This window comes from Bombyx mori, chromosome 21, assembly GCF_030269925.1.
Source record: "Bombyx mori chromosome 21, ASM3026992v2".
NCBI lineage: Eukaryota > Metazoa > Arthropoda > Insecta > Lepidoptera > Bombycidae > Bombyx > Bombyx mori.
Window position 1 is genome coordinate 12,637,901 of NC_085127.1, and position 19,416 is coordinate 12,657,316.

General features: G+C 37.4%; 3 protein-coding genes across 3 annotated transcripts; 2 read left to right on the forward strand and 1 right to left on the reverse strand.

Annotated features, from left to right (window-relative positions):
* Nucleotides 1-10,364: 10,364 nt before the first annotated feature.
* RpL36 (ribosomal protein L36) lies at nt 10,365-13,810 on the reverse strand. The gene is given in 4 exon segments (NM_001043780.1): nt 10,365-10,533; nt 13,197-13,289; nt 13,495-13,618; nt 13,776-13,810. Coding segments are annotated over 3 exon segments (360 nt in total). The 5' UTR covers nt 13,618; nt 13,776-13,810; the 3' UTR covers nt 10,365-10,389.
* A 490-nt stretch (nt 13,811-14,300) lies between these two features.
* On the forward strand, nt 14,301-19,316 carry LOC105842506 (ankyrin repeat domain-containing protein 12). Its single transcript, XM_012695999.3, has 3 exons — nt 14,301-14,522; nt 14,753-14,914; nt 16,385-19,316. The coding sequence occupies exons 1-3, from the start codon at nt 14,484-14,486 to the stop codon at nt 17,504-17,506; spliced, it is 1,323 nt and encodes a 440-aa protein (XP_012551453.1). The 5' UTR covers nt 14,301-14,483; the 3' UTR covers nt 17,507-19,316.
* Nucleotides 18,697-19,316, forward strand: LOC101735702 (uncharacterized). Its single transcript, XM_038018621.2, has one exon. The coding sequence runs from the start codon at nt 18,697-18,699 to the stop codon at nt 19,228-19,230; it is 534 nt and encodes a 177-aa protein (XP_037874549.1). The 3' UTR covers nt 19,231-19,316.
* Nucleotides 19,317-19,416: the final 100 nt, after the last annotated feature.

Here is a 19,416-nt window from a genome sequence, read left to right on the forward strand (position 1 = left end):
TACCACATCCCTAGAATTATCGAGAACATTCCACTCATCTCTAGTATTGTGCTTCTGCTATCTGACAATAGATGCGTTGTACTTCTCGAGCGTTCTTGGTGTTACTAGATCCTTCGATTTTCGTTCGACTATTCGACGATAGATGGCGTTACTCTTACCGGCGTAACAATATATTTATCCGAAACATAAAAACAGCGTTTGAAGCAAACGATCTCGCAAAGCGTGCGTTTACAGAACAAAAGACCCGTGAAAACGCTGACCACTAAAATACTTTTTCATAGTCTTGATGGGTCGACGAGCTCACGGTCCACCTTGTGTTAAATGGTAACCGCAGCCCATAGACATATACAAAATAAATGCCGCCACCCACCTCGAGACATGAGTTGTAAGGCCTCAGTTTTAACAGTACAACGGCTGCTCCATCCTTCAAACGGATAATCGGTAATCAAATACAGTACCTATGATATAATATGTCATTAATAAAAAAATTAAAAAATAAAATAAAATTCATTTAATTCAGACCCTCTTAAGTCCATATGTTGTAAGTAGAATAATACTTAGAACTATGTTAGTAAAATTAAAATTAAAATTAAAATTAGCAATTAAAACATTTAAACATTTAATTCATAAATCTGCGCTGCTTTGAGGCACCTGGTATATGGGTATGTATATGAACCCAGTGTCTCAAAACAGCACATTCGGGTTTAGTACCTATAACCATCAGGGTATTATTAGTACTCGTACGAACCCCAGAATGCTGCTGGTTTTTTGGTTACGATCACGATAGCGGAAACCGTTATCGTGATCGCTAGATAGTGTAGGTACTTAGTAAATTAGGTAGGATGCGTTCGGAAATATTATTAATTAATACAGTAGGAATAGGCACAGTCATCTATATAATGGCGTAGTATATGGCTTATAAATACCTTCTGATAAGATTACTGATTTGTGAAAAAAATGTAATGTGGCCGTAGAGAAATTGTCGGTCCTTAGGGGCCCCCTGAGAATGGGGGCCCTGGACACGGGCCCCGTGTGCCCTTATGGTAAAGACGGTATTGCTTATAACGCCGCCAGACCTATTTCAGTTGTGCAGAAATAATATGTTACCTACGCTTTGAAATAGGAAGGACCTGAGGCTTAAAATCTCAAAACAGCAACATCCAGCTACTTAGCTTGAGGTAATCCAAACCAGTTTGCTTATACACTAATGACATTGCAAAATTAGTGATAAGAATATTGTTCTCGGCCAGCTTACTTAAATAATTCTATTAAATGTATTACATCCATGTACATAGCCTTTAATTGTATGACAACAAAGCGATTTATGCTGTAGGTACATCATATTGTTTGGCCTGAGAGATGGCGGAATTAACGCAGCGGTTAGAGGTCAGCCGTTTGTCGTGTGTTATTGCATTAATTAATAATAATTCTAAAGTTATTAATTAAATACGTTTGAGAGATATGAATGGAAAGCTGAATCTGCACTCGATAAGTACTCTCACGATTCATGCACGATACGAATACAGTGTGCTTAGTGCGAGTTTTTTAACGTTCTCGATAGCGTAAAAGTTAACCCAATTTTGTATGCAGTTGGAATAGCGCCCCTAACGGCAAAGGAAGGCAAACGATCCCATTTCATACAAATATGGGCTAACTTTTACGTAATCGAGAACGTCCGCACGGGTAGGTACCACCACCCTGCTTCTTTCTGCCGTGAAGCAGTAATGCGTTTCGGTTTGAAGGGTGGGGCAGCCGTTGTGACTATACTTATTATAATATTGACCTTAGAACTTATATCTCAAGGTGTGTGGCGAATTTACGCTGTAGATTTCTATGGGCTCCAGTAACCACTTAACACCAGGTGGGCTGTGAGCTCGTCCACATGTCTAAGCAATAAATAATAATAAAAGTTAAAAAACTCGCACTAAGCACACAGATCGATTATTTTCTAGGATTGTATTTTACCGTATTTGCCTCTTTCTGACACGCTGTGTCCTAGTTTGAAGGACATATGACTATGGAACTATAAGTACCAATGTAAATTAACAAATCCTACTGATCAGCGCGTATAGTACCTATAGTGAACATCAGGCTATCAACGTTCGAAATCACATCATGGAAGGCAAAAGAGAAAACCCTACCTTATCTCATGTAACTGCTAGCTCCCTTACTGCTTTTTTTATTTATTCCTCTTTGATGCACGCCCGGCTGGTCTTAGTGGTTACCAAAGCCCTCTAACCTTAACAAAAACGGCCCACCCATCGGGATGAGCTCCAAGTATCAGTTTTTCAGTACAACGGCTGCCCCGCCATTGAAACCGAGAGGCATTACTGCTTCACGGCATATGTAGTATTATGTAGGCAGAAGTACTTACCCGTGCGGGCTAACAAGAAGCGATACCACTAATGACAGTTTGGAAACCTTTTCATCACTTCAGGGTTTCCAAGAAGGAACATGGTTATACATGTCCATGTTTAATACGAGAGCAACCAGAATAACGGAAATGCTTCCTAATTCACCCTAATTCTGAACGAAATGGTCATCACAAGGACGCATGTGATATGTTCCGCCTGTGATTTGATATGGTGCAACTCTGTTTTTAAGGGGACACGCCATGTCGACATAATTCATCGGCTTTTCCCGATACACTATCGGTGCTTTTAAGCATTCCAAGCGCCAGTCACAGTCCTCGTCGAATTCGTTGAACAGTTCATCGTGAAAATTAACTCGCAGACACAACCCACTGAGTTTCTCGTCGGATCTAGTCAGTGTTTCGTGATTCCGAGCCGGTGGTAGATTCAGCAAAGCCACTGCCCTTGCTAGGACTAGTGTTAGCAAAAGCGGTTCAATGGTAGACAGCTGCTTGGCTCTGCTCCTGGTATTGCTGAACTGATGGTAGGACCTCTTGTGAATCCGCACGGGTAGGTACTACCACCCTGCCTATTTCTGCCTTGAAGCAGTAATGCGTTTCGGTTTGAAGGGTGGGGCAGCCGTTGTAACTGTACTTGAGACCTTAGAACTTATATCTCAAGGTGGGTGGCGCATTTACGTTGTAGATGTCTATGGGCTCCAGTAACCACTCACCATCAGGTGGACCGTACGCTCGCCTGCCTACAAGGTCAATATAAAAAAGGCGTCAGGCTGAACCCCGTGAGCACGTCCGGTGAATCTAGGAGAACTCCTGAACGTTACTAGCATAGATAGGCAAAAAAACAGAAACCGGAATCTTCCTAATTTTCCAACAATGCATTTCTCTATATAACGTAAATCAGTTTATTCACGTTAGTAAGTAAAAGAATGTTCCAATTCCTAGTCCTCTAGTAAATACGATGCTATTTCCAATTTCAGGTCCCTTGTAATTTAACATCGAGATTGAATCAAGCAAGAAACGACAAGAGAATATTTGCTAAACGTCTGAATCGCTGCAGTAAACCGTGCATTCAGTGGCATTTGCAATTTAGTCCTATTCCCGTACGACGACAACCGATAAATCGCGTCACACGTGAGAAACGCTTCATTACAAGTCGCCACGTGTGTAGGTTCAATATGATTTTCGAACATTGTTTGAATTATTTTGACAGATTTGCTTAAAAGAGAAACAATGGTCGTTGTAATGGCTATAAAGAAAGGTTTCTAAATTCTAATGTGAATGCAAAATAATATCCTTTTAATTTATGTTACAGTTATCGTATAATAGAAGATCTTTGATAACAAAATTTGGATCATTGGTCTACCGAGCAACGATATCAATTCAGTAAAAGATATTCCCATTGCCTTTCACTCCGTACATGTAAATAAATTTCAATAATTAAGTACCTGTATACTTCAGACAGAAAACGCCGACTTGCCTTTTTTAATACGATTTTATTAGCTTCAGACGTATGTATGTTACGGAATCTTTGAACATGATTTTGACCCCCTTCAAAACGTCGGATTAACTCGAAATTTGGTATGTTTATTAAGGACCGATGAAAAATCAATATTAAAACAAAAATAAAAAAAACTTAAATTCAACAAAACATGAAAAAAAATTATAATAGTTTAAAAAAAAAAACCAAATACGCTTTTATAAAAAATCCAACTAAAATATAGAAAATAAATTTTAATACATTTGAATTAAAAATAGTGTAAGAAAAATGATTTTATTGGAAAAAAAAAAGCGTGGGGTGCATGGTATCAGTAGTTATAAATATTTTATGAACCGATATGAGTAGATGGGTTATTTTGATAATATCCTGAAAAGCACCCTGCATTTTTTTTAAATAAGATTTAATTATTATTTATTTCTTTGTTTCTAAAATGTAGCCTTCATTGAGAGTAAAATAATCTAAGCACCGATTAATAAATTGACCTACTAATTACTTCATAGTGGGCTTAGATTTATAGGTCCGGAAAATGTGAGGTAAAAGAAACTTACTTATATCAGAATCAGAGACACCCTACAAGTCCACTGCAGTTGAACTGAAGGCGATAACATAACGGAAGCAATACAGCGCTCTGACAATAATACATTTGAAACATGATATGAACACCGCAATAATATGTTCGCTTGAATTTTACATTTTTGTTTATAGCAACGGGGTGAGAGTGGACTTTTTTTTTGGGAAATATGAATACTAACCTAATTAAAATATTAATGCTTCATGTTAGTGAGTTCAAATATGAACGGTCGAGGAAGCTAAGTCAACATAAACAGTACAAAAACAAAAACAACAATAGAATAAAATTTTTGGATCGTGACTTTAAAAGCGCTATAGCATAAATCATCAACACCGTGACCACCTCCCTTGAACAGACACAATAAACAATTTGAATTACATATTAGGGTCAAAAAGTAGTGGACATAAACGTAAAAAGATAGGATATTTATTATAATTATTTCATTATTATTTCAGATATGTATGGAAATCATTAATAAATCTGCGCTCATTGCTGTCTGGTCATTGGTGATCGCAGGTTCAAGATCGGGTATGCACGACCGTTAATGGCATAGACCCGTGGTCACCAAACTGCGGTCCGCGGGCCGATGTGGCCCCTGGACGATATTTCTGCGGCCGCGGCAGAGTAAACAATTTTAGTAGAAATAAAAAATACTTATTAATATATTTACCATCTTTTTCATTACAGATATATTTTCACGCCTATTCCTAATTAATAAGCTACCCACGTTGCATAAATAATAATTATAATTGATTTATCTATGGACAATCGCCTTTTGACACTTGATATTAAATATGTCAATTGACTGGTGGTCAACTAAATAGTCCAATTATATGTGGTCCGCAGTGATACCTCACGTGTAACGACCACTGGCATAGACCATTGATATAGATTGACTTCCCCGGTGAAAGAATAACATCGTATAATAAAAATCAAACCCGCAAAATTATAATTTGCGTAATTACTGATGGTAGGACCTCTTGTGAGTCCGCACGGGCACGTACTAAGACCCTGCCTATTTCTGCCGTGAAGCAGTAATGCGGTTCGGTTTGTAGGGCGGTGCAGCCGTTGTAACTATATTTGAGACCTTAGAACTTATATCTCAAGGTGGGTGGCGCATTTACGTTGTAGATGACTATGGGCTCCAGTAACTACTTAACACCAGGTGGGCTGTGAGCTCGTCCATCCATCATCATTATCCTGCCCTTCTCCCAGTCACCTGGGGTCGGCGCAACATGTTTTCTCCTTCCATACTCTTCTATCATATACCATTTCTTCGCTCAAAAACATCGTGAGCTCGTCCATCCATATAAGCAATAAAAAAAAATAAAAAAAAGGCCGACGCTTTTCTTTGAGACACGAGAGCGAAGACTTAATTATATTATAGTACTAGCGACCCGCCCTCGCTTCGCTTCGGAAACATAAAATTTTATTATTGATAGTTGAGTCCCGCGATGTTACCCGCGGTTATTACCGTCGAAGCTAGTCTAAAAAAGTAGCCTAAGTTACTCCATCATCAGCTGTCAGTGAAAGTCCCCTCAAAATCGGTCAAGCCGTTCCAGAGACTAGCCGGAACAAACAGGCAGACAGACAAAAATTGTAAAAAATGTTATTTTGGTGTAGGTATGTACCGTATATATATTCATATGCATGTAGTAAAAAGAGGCTATTTCAATATTACAAACAGCCATTCCAGTTTTATTTATATGTATAGATTTAATTAATAACGGTTGCCTTTTCATTTAAACTAAAATGCCCGAACGTTTCACGAAATACGCAAAATGGTGTTGCCACACCTGTGCGCGCTCGTAAATTGCCTTAACATAAGTGCGCAATTACAATTTTTATGTAGGTTTGAATTTAATTTTACTAAATGGTTCTTTAATAATTCATTCACCATCCAGGCGGTTCGATTGTGGAATGCTCTGTCGGATGCAGTGAGAAGTGCGCCAACTTTAAACTGCTTTCAAAGAATGTTAAAGGAACATTAATTATTTGCTTAGTGTTGTTTGATTGTATCATTATCATTTCCATACTGTTGATTTGTTATGTGTATGTAAGTATGTACATATATTGGTATATAAATAAAATAGTTATTTCATATTAGTATAAATGAGGCCTATAAAATCAAAGGCAGCTAAACGCCATAATGTCGTAAAATGGATTAACAATGACGCTATCTTGTTTAGTTAGTTGGACACGCTTTAGTGTTTTCATGTTAGAACAAATGCAGCTAAATCTCTAACAAATTCAGTTCAAACATTTTATTTTTACTCAGTACTAAGTGCTAATAAACGAAGTTTTATCATTTAAAATTCAGATTATTAGTAATATTCTCATTCTTTATAAATCTGCTTTAAAATAAAGAATATCGTAGCTATTCGAACAGTTATTTCAGCTTCTCAAACCGGGAGTGTTGCTAACACTGGCCCTAGCAAGAACAGTACTTCAATGGATCGGGAGGATCCGTAATGACGTGTTTAGGGCCGACTTTTGTAGTTTACCTGAATATTTGACAGACTTGGATTTAGCTGCCTTTGATTTTATAGGCCTCAAATAGTAAAAAAAAACTTTTTCAGCTATTTGAATGGAGTAAGTAAGCTAGGTAATTAAAAACATCGAACTGTTGATGCTAATACCAAATAAAACGCACCTTCAATTAAAAAGATAAACGTCTCGTATTAGGCGAAATATTAAATATTGCAATTTTTGGAAAAAACTATTTTGTAGTCGCATTCTACATGCCTCGATATCCCTATTATATAAAATTCCGCACATTACATTCGAAATTAAGTAAATTTTTTTACCACTAGAGCGACGGTTTCCAAAGGGTAAAACTAGTAATGCAGATTCAGTCGTTTTATCATGAAGTTATTAGTAACATGCCAGCGATTTGGAATCACTAATGATCCGACATAAACGTGGTTATAATAATCGGCAAACTTCTTGAGCATTTGTTGACGTAGTGGGGGTAAGTTTGCGCATGGTACACTCACGTGCAAAAACATTACTTACTCTGCGTCATAATGCTATTAAAATTATTAAAATCAACATATGTATTTATTTATATATTTATTAGAACATCAACAAAACATATAGGTTAATAATTGTAATAATTTAATCTTGGGGTAAAATAGATATTCCTTCTATTAAGTCAAAACTAGAGCTGTTGCCAGGTCTTGGTTCAGTTGAAGCGAAGCTGGTATTTGTATTTTTTTTTTTCGTTATCATAATCTTGACCATCATCATCATCACTGTTTTCATCACCCGAGTCGCTATCATCGTGATGAGTCGACATAGGGCTCATCGGCGTGGTTTACAACTCGGTCGATTCGGTCTTCTTTTTTGTCTATAATTAATTATTTTTTGAAGATATTCGATTCGTAGTAATCGAATGTTACTTTTTTCATTTACCAGCTTCCGATTATTTTCTGTTCTTTTTTTCCATCTGAAGCCTAGCTCTTTCATAATTCGTCGTAAGCTTCATTCCGAGCCATTAAAATTTATATCTTCTTTAAATGTTTCGAAGCCTTTCTACGGTACGGAGTTTCGCTGCTTGTTATGTAGTTATTATGATTACATCTTTTTATTACAGATTGAACGAAACTATCCATTCCGGTAACTTTCTTCTTCCCTGATCTTTTCTTACCCGGAGTCCGCAACACGGCGAGCAAGCCAGAGCCTTTAGCTTCGTTAATAATGCACCTAACAGTACTCACTGATGTTTTTGTTGCTTCCGAAGTCTGTTTTAATTTTTCCATATCATTCTTCCCGTGTTTTATAATGAAGCAATATACGTCGTACACAAATTTTCTACCCTTTCTTTTAAGTACTACACCAGTTTGTCACGGCATAGTGTATGTTTTATAAAAAATCAAACCCATTCCGACAGGAGCCCTCTTCTTCGATATAGCGAAGGCGTTCGACAAAGTCTGGCACAACGGTTTGATATACAAACTGTATAACATGGGAGTGCCAGACAGACTCGTGCTCATCATACGAGACTACTTGTCGAACCGTTCGTTCCGATATCGAGTCGAGGGAACGCGTTCCCGGCCCCGTCACGTCACAGCCGGAGTCCCGCAAGGCTCCGCCCTCTCCCCGTTACTATTCAGTTTGTATATCAATGATATACCCCGGTCTCCGGAGACCCATCTGGCGCTCTTCGCCGATGACACCGCCATCTACTACTCGTGTAGGAAGAAGGCGTTGCTTCATCGACGACTTCAGACCGCAGCTACCACCATGGGACAGTGGTTCCGGAAGTGGCGCATCGACATCAACCCCACGAAAAGCACAGCGGTGCTCTTCAAAAGGGGTCGCCCTCCGAACACCACGCTGAGCATCCCTCTCCCGACTAGGCGCGTCAACACCCCCGCCCCCGCCGTTCGCCCAATCACGATGTTCGACCAGCCCATACCGTGGGCCCCGAAGGTCAAATACTTAGGCGTCACCCTCGACAGTAGGATGACATTCCGCCCCCACATTAAGACGGTACGCGACCGTGCCGCCTTCATTCTAGGACGTCTCTACCCGATGATATGTAGGCGAAGTAAAATGTCCCTTAGAAATAAGGTGACACTCTACAAAACTTGCATACGCCCCGTCATGACCTATGCAAGTGTAGTGTTCGCTCACGCGGCCCGCATACACCTAAAAACATTTCAAATTATTCAATCCCGTTTTTGCAGGATAGCCGTCGGAGCCCCGTGGTTCGTCAGGAACGTCGACCTCCATGACGACCTGGACTTAGAGTCCATCAGTAAGTATCTTCAGTCGGCGTCCATGCGCCACTTCGATAAAGCGGCACGACACGAGAACCCTCTCATCGTGGCCGCCGGTAACTACATTCCCGATCCTGCGGACAGAATGGAAAGCAGTCGACGTCGCCCAAAACACGTCATCTCGGATCCTCCTGATCCACTAACGGTGCTTTTAGGTACTTCAAGCACCGGTCACCGTTCTCGTCGAACCCGTCGCTTGCGACGAAGGGCTCGACGAGTAAATTAACTCTCAGACACAGCCCACTGAGTTTCTCGCCGGATCTTCTCAGTGGGTCGCGTTTCCGATCCGGTGGTAGATTCGGCGAAGCACGGCTCTTGCTAGGGTTCGTGTTAGCAACATCGTCAGGTTTGAGCCCCGTGAGCTCACCTACTAAAGTTAGGGTTACGCTGACATAGCCGCTAGGGCTATCAGCTTAGGCAGGAAAAAAAAAAAAAAAAAAAAAAAAAAAATCAACAAACACTCAACAAATAGCAATGGCAACAAAGTCCACAAGCAATTATAACAAATAACTTAACGATTAATAACGATAGACTTTCCACTGTACGCAAGCGTACTTTTGGGAGCAAGCGGAATGAGGGCGCGGTGCGGGACGCAAGGTTCGACTGATCTACCAATAACGCGCTCGATACGATTTCCCCTGCCGTCGCGCCTCACCCTCACCACCAAAGTGATCTAAAATTCGGTTCTGCGCAGTCAAGGTCATTTGCTCAAGAAGTTTGCCGATTACTATACCCTTTTTTTTGCATAATAATATACCAGTCACAAGCTTACATTCTACTTGGTGTAATCTTTACCGGAGACCAGACATCATATCCTATCCTAAAGCATCATATTCTAAAGCATGAGCTCGAACTCTCTATGAGTGAAACTTTAATATGAATTTCTTCATGATTGTGTCTGCTGTCCACTCTTACACAATGTACCATGCAAGTAGGCAGCGGCTTGGCTCTGCCCCTGGCATTGCTGAAGTCCATGGGCGACGGTAACCACTCACCATCAGGTGGGCCGTATGCTCGTCTGCCTACAAGGGCAATAAAAAAAAAAAAAAATTAATTAAATTCAATTAAGCATCATACAATGTTAAAAATACATTAATGCTATTTATTCAAACGATAGAGAGGAGAAATAAAAATCAAATAAAACGTAAATTAGTTTATTTATCACTTAATGGTGATGGTGATGAGCCTGGGCGGCTGCCTTCCTCATCTGAGCGAGCACGTTGCTAAGTTCTTCACGCTTCCTCTTGGCGCGGATGTGTGTGCCCAATCGTCGCTTCAAGAACTTCAGAGCACGCTTGTCTTTTGACACCTGGAGCACAAAACATATAATATTAATATGTGAAGCAAAAACTTTGTACCCCTATTTTCCCGCGCTTATAGAGAATATATATGAAAATGAATTGCTGTTCGTTAGTCTCTCTAAAACTCGAGAACGGCTGGACCGATTTGGTCTAATTTTGGTCTTAAATTATTTGTGGAAGTCCAGAGAAGGTTTAAAAGGTAGATAAATATGAAAATATTCAGAATTAAATAAAAATAACAATTTTGTTTTTTTTTCTTTGTTATTTGCATAAACAAAATTGTTATTTTTATTTAATTCTGAATAGTTTCATATTTATCTACCTTTTAAACCTTCTCTGGACTTCCACAAATAATTTAAGACCAAAATTAGCCAAATCGGTCCAGCCGTTCTCAAGTTTTAACAATTCATTTTTATATATTCAATTTTAACAATTCATTTTTATATATGGTCAAAATTCAAATTTTTGTTGGTCTTAACCAAAGTTACTGTTGAACATCCAACAGCAGTCATAAAAATGTAATTAGTGCTAACTGAAGTATTTTCCAAACTCTATACCTAGTCAAGTCATAAATTCTGTCACATGTTTAATGTAAAATAATTGAAACAAGTTTATTCATTATGTAACCATTCATATACCAAAATGAACTTAACAAAACATAGATTCTTATGACACTAAAGTTTATTCAAAATGACCTCCGTGATTTTGAATACAGGCCTTCAATCTGCGCGGCCAGTCGTCTATCGCAGCACGAACGAGGTCCATGTCAATATCGGCGGCTGCCTTAATCAAGGATGTCTTGAGTGACTCCAAATTGGGATGAGGCTTTGAGCACGCCTTTTCCTCCAAGTGTTGCCATATCTTGTAATCTAACGGATTCAAATCTGGACTGGAGGAGGGCCAGTCTTCGTGCCGGATGAAGTCGATTTCTCGCGCCGCCAGCCAGTCTTGTGTGCTCTTCGCTCTATGAGCTGGCGCCGAATCTTGTTGGAATACCCAGTGCCTGTTATTGAACATGGTATGAGAAACAGGTTCCACAAGGTTCGTCAGGACTGTATTTTGATACACAACTGCATTCGTTTTTACACCTTTCTCATAAAAATGTACCTCTGTTAAGCCCCAATAAGAAACTCCCAACCATACCATGTGAGCGAGGATGGAAAATGACCTCGTTGGACACGCGGAATATGGTTGCTCGCTTCTTCACTACTCTGTGCGTACACCTTATCATTTTGTTTGTTGTAGCTCTCTTCTACGGTAAAAAATTTTTCATCCGAAAAAAGAATTTCCCGATATATTTTTCCCGCGTACCGCTTCAACAAAGCGCGGCAGCTCTTCAGTCTCAGGTCCATTAGACGAGCATTCAAACGATGTCCTGTTTTTCTTCGATATGCCCGAAGCCCTAAGTCTTCATTTAACACCCTTTTCACCGTGGTTCTGCTTAACCCCATCTGAAGGGCCAACAGTTTCTGCTTATGTTTGGGATTTCTTTTAATTCGCGCCTTCACAGCTTTTATCACTGCTGGAGTCCTAACAGACCGAGGGCGACCACTTATTGACCTGTCATCTACACTAGAGTCTTCATTGTATCGTTTGATGGTACGATAAACGAATCTTTGGGTTATATTCAAATTTTTCAGTATGTTAAAAACTTGAATTGGCGCGTAACCGCAATGATGCAACGCAATAACTGCAACACGGTCTTCTTTAAGCGTCCACTCCATATTTAAAAATGAGTAAAATTCTAAGTATACATTTTTATTTTCATGAACAATCCGAAATTCGAATTCAATAAACTTTTCTGTGGCCAGCATTCTAAAAGAAAAGTTTTTACTGTGTGACAATACTTATGACCTGACTAGTTATATTATATCACAGCGACCACTAATATGTTACAACCTAAGTACGAGTCTCTAATAAAACTTCCATGTCACACATCTATTTTCCAAGGCATGTATTCATAAAATGAAATGAAAATAAATGGATTTTTAATTATTAGTTGAATTATGGATGAATGAATGGTAAATTATATAATATTATAACTATGCACTGCACTAAAATTCGCATGTCAAATAATGACAAAGCATACACGCTGCTTTTAATTTATGTAATAACTCATTTTCACTATGCTTGGCGAATAAATGATTTCTTTCTTTCTTTCTTTCATACCAGATGTATTTACTTGTGGCATCTCATAAGTTGCCCTGTTAAGTATATAGGAATCATATACACAAAACCTAATGTGAATCGGGCCTAGCACTCATTTGCTTATATACAATTAGTAATACATTAAATGGAGTGTTTTTATGCTCTTACTTTAAAAATTATTCTAATTTGTAAAGTAAGGTAATCTTTACTGGCGGTAGGACCTCTTATGAGTCCGCACAGGTAGGTACCATCGACCTGCCTATTTATGCCGTGGAGCAGTAATGCGTTTCAGTTTGAAGGGTGGGGCAGCCGTTGTAACTATACTTGAGACCTTAGAACTTATATCTCAAGGTGGGTGATGCCTTTACATTGCAGATGTTTATGGGCTTAATCAGTTAACACCAGGCGGGCTGTGAGCTCGTCCACCCATATAAGCAATAATAATAAAAATAAAAAACGGTACTTGGTTAATAAATATTCTAGTTTGTCAAATTTAATGCGTATGTTTATGAATATAACAAACCTTAAGTAACTCCATAGCCCTCTTCTCATATTGAGCGTGTCCGACAACTTCGCGTACTAAATCACGGACAAACTTGGAGTGTTTCGTTTGAAGCTGAAATATATAAAGACATGATAAAATCCAACTGCAAAAGCAATTATGAATTTTACAGAAAATGAATGTTCTTAAATGAATTTAAATATAAAAAAATGGTTTATAATTGCTCCTTTTCTCGTATAAATATAAAAAATTAACGAAGCGAAAATTATAACCTATTTACAACAACAATAATGTTATTTAAAATGATTTGTATACGTACACCCTTTAGTCTAGCTGGCCTAATTCTGATGGCTTTGTCTGTGATACCCTTGCGGCCAGCGGATATTTTAGTTGTTTTGTGGCCTTTTCGCAGGCCTACTGCGATTTCAAAACGAGGGGCCATGCTGAAATAACAAAACACCGAATGTAAATTTCAAAATAACTTCTCACAATGCATACTACTTTTATAACAGCGCTTTTTGTTTTCACTATTCTATTTCAAGGCAGCGGATTCATTTGATATTTTCGAATTTAAAAAATAATAACAATTGCATTACGTACATTTCGGACTGATAGATCCGAAGAAAAAGAACGCTTGTCTATAGATTATAAGCTATTTTTGTCTGACTTTTGCTGACAGCTTTCAATAAATGTCAACTATGACAGCCATGATCACAGACAACATTAATTCATTGTTTTATCTATAAAATCTATCAACCCATTTCTAACACCGGTCACTCACATGCGCACGAATACGCAAACCCGCAAGTTTAGGACGACATTTGCAAATGATTATGCAAAGTTTTCGCTACATTCGTGGTTTTCCAAGCTGTGTCGATTACTTTTTACTGTAACAAAATAGTGTATAAAAATTCAATCTTGCATTGGTATTTTTTTCTTATTCTAATTTCGTATTTCTTTTACTGTTGTAATTAGGGTGGCTTACTAACTTGGATTTCTGTAAAAGAATATAAGTTTCGAAGACTCGATACAATCCTGTCATCTTTATTTTTATTTATTGCTTAGAACGAGCTTACGTTGTTATGAGTTACGTTAAATTTTTTATCATAGAATGTATTAGGTCTCAATGACGGCAAAAGACCCAAAGAAAAATAGAAGAATAAATTACAGTTTACTTACAAAAGACGACGTATGGCATACATTCCGTTTGCCTGTCCACTGAAAAATCAAGAAAAAATAATTGGATTATCCATGGGGCACATAACCTCACTTTAAACGTAAACATTTAATTTATTTAATTTTTGAAAAATGGAAGTCGGCGCTGTTAAACAAGCATTCAATAATGAGGTAAAGAAGTAAATTAAATATGCGATAGTGATTTAAACATTAAGACTTAAAATATTTTGCTTACCAACACACTGCAATAGTTCCTAGAACTTGTAAATTATTAATTAGTTATAATTCAATTCCTATATTTATTTATAAAGACTGACAAATAGCTACACGAGACATGAGGTCGGAGTCTTATTTTACAGTTCCCTAATAAATAGAAACAAATTTCAAATATTAACTTACAGCTGATTCTTATGAAGAAAAGTTTAAATCAAGCCAAGACTCATACTATACACAAATTGACTAGAAAAGCTAAAACATTAACTGAAAAGAAAACTTCAGAGAAACTTAAGCAAAAACTTACAAGGAAAGCAGAGCTTGCTGTAAAAGAAGTTTTAGAAATAAAGGTAAAAAATTTAAAGTTAATCATTAATTTGAGGTGGCCCTGATATCTTCATTCTGCCATCGCACAACCCACCACCAACACAGATTTTAAACTTACTACATGACACTACTCTTTTTTTTTAATTGCTTAGGTGGGTGGACGAGCTCACAGCCCACCTGGTGTTAAGTGGTTACTGGAGCCCATAGACAACGACAACGTAAATGCGCCACCCACCTTGAGATATAAGTTCTAAGGTCTCAAGTATAGTTACAACGGCTGCCCCACCCTTCAAACCGAAACGCATTACTGCTTCACGGCAGAAATAGGCAGCGTGTTGGTACCCACCCGTGCGGTCTCAAAAGAGGTCCTACCACCAGTTTCTCCACCCACTTGTCCTCAGTACACTACAATGAGCCCTCTTTAGTTGACAGTGGCTATGGCGCTGATAGTTATAGTGTTCATGTGTGACCTGCCAATCTACCCTGCCCTATAGCTCATGTGCATTACAGTAATAAAACAGTGTAAACTGACAAAATTTTATTTATGTCAGTTAAAAATAATATTATATCCTATCAGTTAACTCTACTAATTAATCTCTTCTCTGTGATGATGAACAGTCTGTTTGTATATTGCAAGCTTAAATTTCTTAAATGGGCACCATTACATTTACATTGCTGTGTCTATTCAATCCTTGTCCATGGGAAGGTAATTTGCAACTTTCTTGACTGGTATATTTGATGCAGTTACTATAACTATTTGCGTTGGGTTTTTGCAAGTCTTAGATATAATAATAATATTGAGGGGTGTTAGGCTATTTGGCTTAAGCGACATTTTTGCTTAATATGCAACATTTATCTATGTAATTTTATTTGTCAAGTTAAAGTATCAAAATTTCGATGTTTTTAATTAATTAAATAAAGTTAACCTCATACAAATAGATGAAAAAGTTTTTTTATTCATATTATTTTTTTAAAGTTTTAAATGGCTATCCTGTAAATTTGCAAAAATGGTGCTTAACCCTAATAGCCTATCACTCCTCGATATAATTTAATAGTTTTTTTCTATACTTCACAAGCTTTCTATGCTATATTATCGTCAAAATAGGTCACCAATAGCAACTAGTAAAAGAAGAGAAAAACACCTTTCATATTTTAAAATATGTTCAAACATACATTATATTCTAATGGCTGTAAGTTAACTCCAAAGTACCCCTAGGAGTCCTAAGTATGTGGAACTTATTATTGAAGAAAGAAAGGACTCATTACGACATATTTACACATCCAGTCCACATAAATCCTTATTTTAACCAGTGAACTATGTTGTTATTTTATACACATTCTTGTACTTGTATAGGCATCAAAAACCATGACTTATGCCTGTTGTCACAAAAAGCTCACTCAGATACAGTAACCAATAGATTACCAAATTAACTGTAGGATTAAATTGTTTAATATCCTGGCAGTATTTCATATGTTTTTTCCTTCATTTACAGAAAATCAAGCCTAGAGATGTGGCTAAATTTGCCATAACACACACCGGAGAACTGAAAAACTATTTGAACAAGCCAACGGTAGACCAAGAACGGGTCTGCTCTAGACTTCTCCTCCACAAATCTATGCAAGAAAAATACAAAATTATAAGACGTAGATTTGCTAACATACCAATAAGGGATCTATTCATGTCAAGACAAGAACGATTAAAATTGAAAAAGGAAGAAAAAGAAAAGAAGAAACATAAGAAAGAACTTAAAAACAGAAAGACTAGTAATTCAGGCGACTGGGATATTGAAGAAATTAACACTAGCAATGAACATATAGTAACTGAAAATGGTAACTCTGATTTATCTAATGAGCATGATATTATAAACGGTAGCAATAAACCCTCCGATATAGAAGAGGAAAGTGAAATTGAATCTGAAAGTAAACATGATAATGCTGCAAGCGAACTTGAAAATGAAGTGGATGATAGTGAGCAAATTAACATTAAATCACTAGAAAGTAAAGAACTGCCTACGCATAAAATAAAAGACTATAATAATATATCAGATTTACCTTTGCCTAAAAAGAAAGAAACAAAACAAAAACCAGTAAAGAAACAAAAAGAAAACAAAAATAAGAATTTGAATGAAAAGCTGTCACAAAGAAAGTTCAAAAAGGATACCGATGTAACTCAGTTAGTTGAAAATAAAATAGTTGACCCATTCTTTATTACTTCGACTGGTGAAAATTACATGTCTGTGGCTGAACCCAGACAACCGGATGAATTCAAAGAAATTCATAGACAAGGGAACAGAAAATTGAGAAGGGCGGCCATGTTTGGTCATGTCCCAAAAATTAAACCCAGACGAAATAATTATGAAGGAAATAACTTTAATACAAATAATTTCAGTAGAAATAGGGAGGAAGATTTTAGCACCAAATCAAGTGGAAGGTTTGATAATAGTAAACCATCTAATTTCAACTATAAAGATAATGATAATAAAAAAACATTTGGTGGTAAAAATGAGGATGTTGCAAAGAAAGAGGAAAAATTACATCCATCTTGGGAAGCCAAAAAAAAGCAATCTGGTATACTACCATTCCAAGGGAAGAAGATTGTATTCGACGAAAGTTAATAAATGTTGAAATAAAGAAAAATCTTTTGTCTTCTTCTAATCACCTTTTTTTTATTGCCCGAGCAGGCAGACGAGCATACGGCCCACCTGATGGTAAGTGGTTACCGTCGCTCATGGACGTCAGCAATGCCAGGGGCCACTGCCTACCTTTTTATGGAGGGTAAGAAGTAAGGAGCGTTAGAGGTAGTAAGCGTAAGGAGGTAAGAGGGAGGTGAAGTCGTCGTGGCCTAAAGGATAAGACGTCCGGTGCATTCGTGTTGAGCGATGCACTGGTGTTCGAATCTCACAGGCGCGTACCAATTTTTCTAATGAAATATGTACTTAACAAATGTTAACGATTGACTTCCACGGTGAAAGAATAACATCGTGTAATAAAAATCAAACCCGCAAAAATTATAATTTGCGTAATCACTGGTGGCAGGACCTCTTGTGAGTCCGCGCGGGTAGGTACCACCGCCCTGCTTGTTTCTGCCATGAAGCAGTAATGCGTTTCGGTTTGAAGGGTGGGGCAGCCGTTGTAACTATACTTGAGACCTTAGAACTTATATCTCAAGGTGGGTGACGCATTTATGTTGTAGATGTCTATGGGCTCCAGTAACCACTTAACACCAGGTGGGCTGTGAGCTCGTCCACCCACACTGGCCGACATCATTTTCCTTGTTCAAGTTCTGATTATTTTTTTCCACTAATTTGGTAGTGCTGATTTCGAAATTATACCTCATTTTATCGTATCACATCAGGTTTTAAAAAAAGTTAAGACATTGGCTATTTTAAATTTTTTGATTAAAATAAATTAAATTTTAGATTTTAGCGCTCTTTTCTCGAATCGTGCGACCTCTCGTGAGGAAATATATTAGTTGCAACAACGGCACACCCATTCGAAACAGGTTACTTGCAAATAAACCTCTACAGTTACTTTGTTTATAAACTTTTTACTGAAATTAGTGTGTTTATTTAAAAAAAAATCTTACGTTTTACTTATATATATATTTTTTTATTTTATTTTTTACTTATATACAAAATTTCCATGCTTCTTGTGCGAGTGGGACAGTAGAGCACGAGACAAGCACTACGTTCAAAAATAATGGAATCCTCGTAAAAATCTCAAAGTAGGAACAAAAAACGTTATACGAAAAAAATTAATTAGTCCTGAAAAGATTTTACTACCTCCGCTTCATATCAAACTCGGTATGATGAAAGAGTTCGTTAAAGCATTGGATAAAAACAATGCTAGTTTTGAATACCTGTGTAAAAAAATTCCAAGATTATCTGATGCAAAAATTAAAGAAGGAGTGTTCGATGGACCGCAAATCAGATCTTTGATGGCTGATGAAAAATTTGATGTCACAATGAATAACACTGAATCAGATGCTTGGCTGGCGTTCAAAGATGCTGTCAACAATTTTCTAGGAAATAATAAACATCCCGACTATAAAAATAAGGTTGCAAACTTATTGGATAAGTATCAAAAATTGGGGTGTAATATGAGCATAAAACTCCACTTTCTAGATTCACATGTGGACTTTTTTCCTGATAATCTTGGTGATTACAGTGAAGAACAGGGAGAAAGGTTTCATCAGGACATAAAAACTATGGAGACAAGGTACCAAGGTCAATGGAATGTGAATATGATGGCTGATTACTGCTGGTCACTGACACGTGATATTACTGAAGATACTCACAAAAAAAACTACACCCAGACGTTATTTTGTCGCGAAACGTAAAAGATGTCACTCTAAATAGTCCTGCAGCATTGTTTAGACTCAATGTTTTCTTTGTAAATGTTCAAATATATGATTTTGTAGTATGATTATTGATATTTTGGTTAAATTTTGAAAAAAAAATCTTTTTCCTTTTTTTTTATATTCTGATGTGATAGAACAAATATGTAGGTGTTTTTGTGTTTAAAA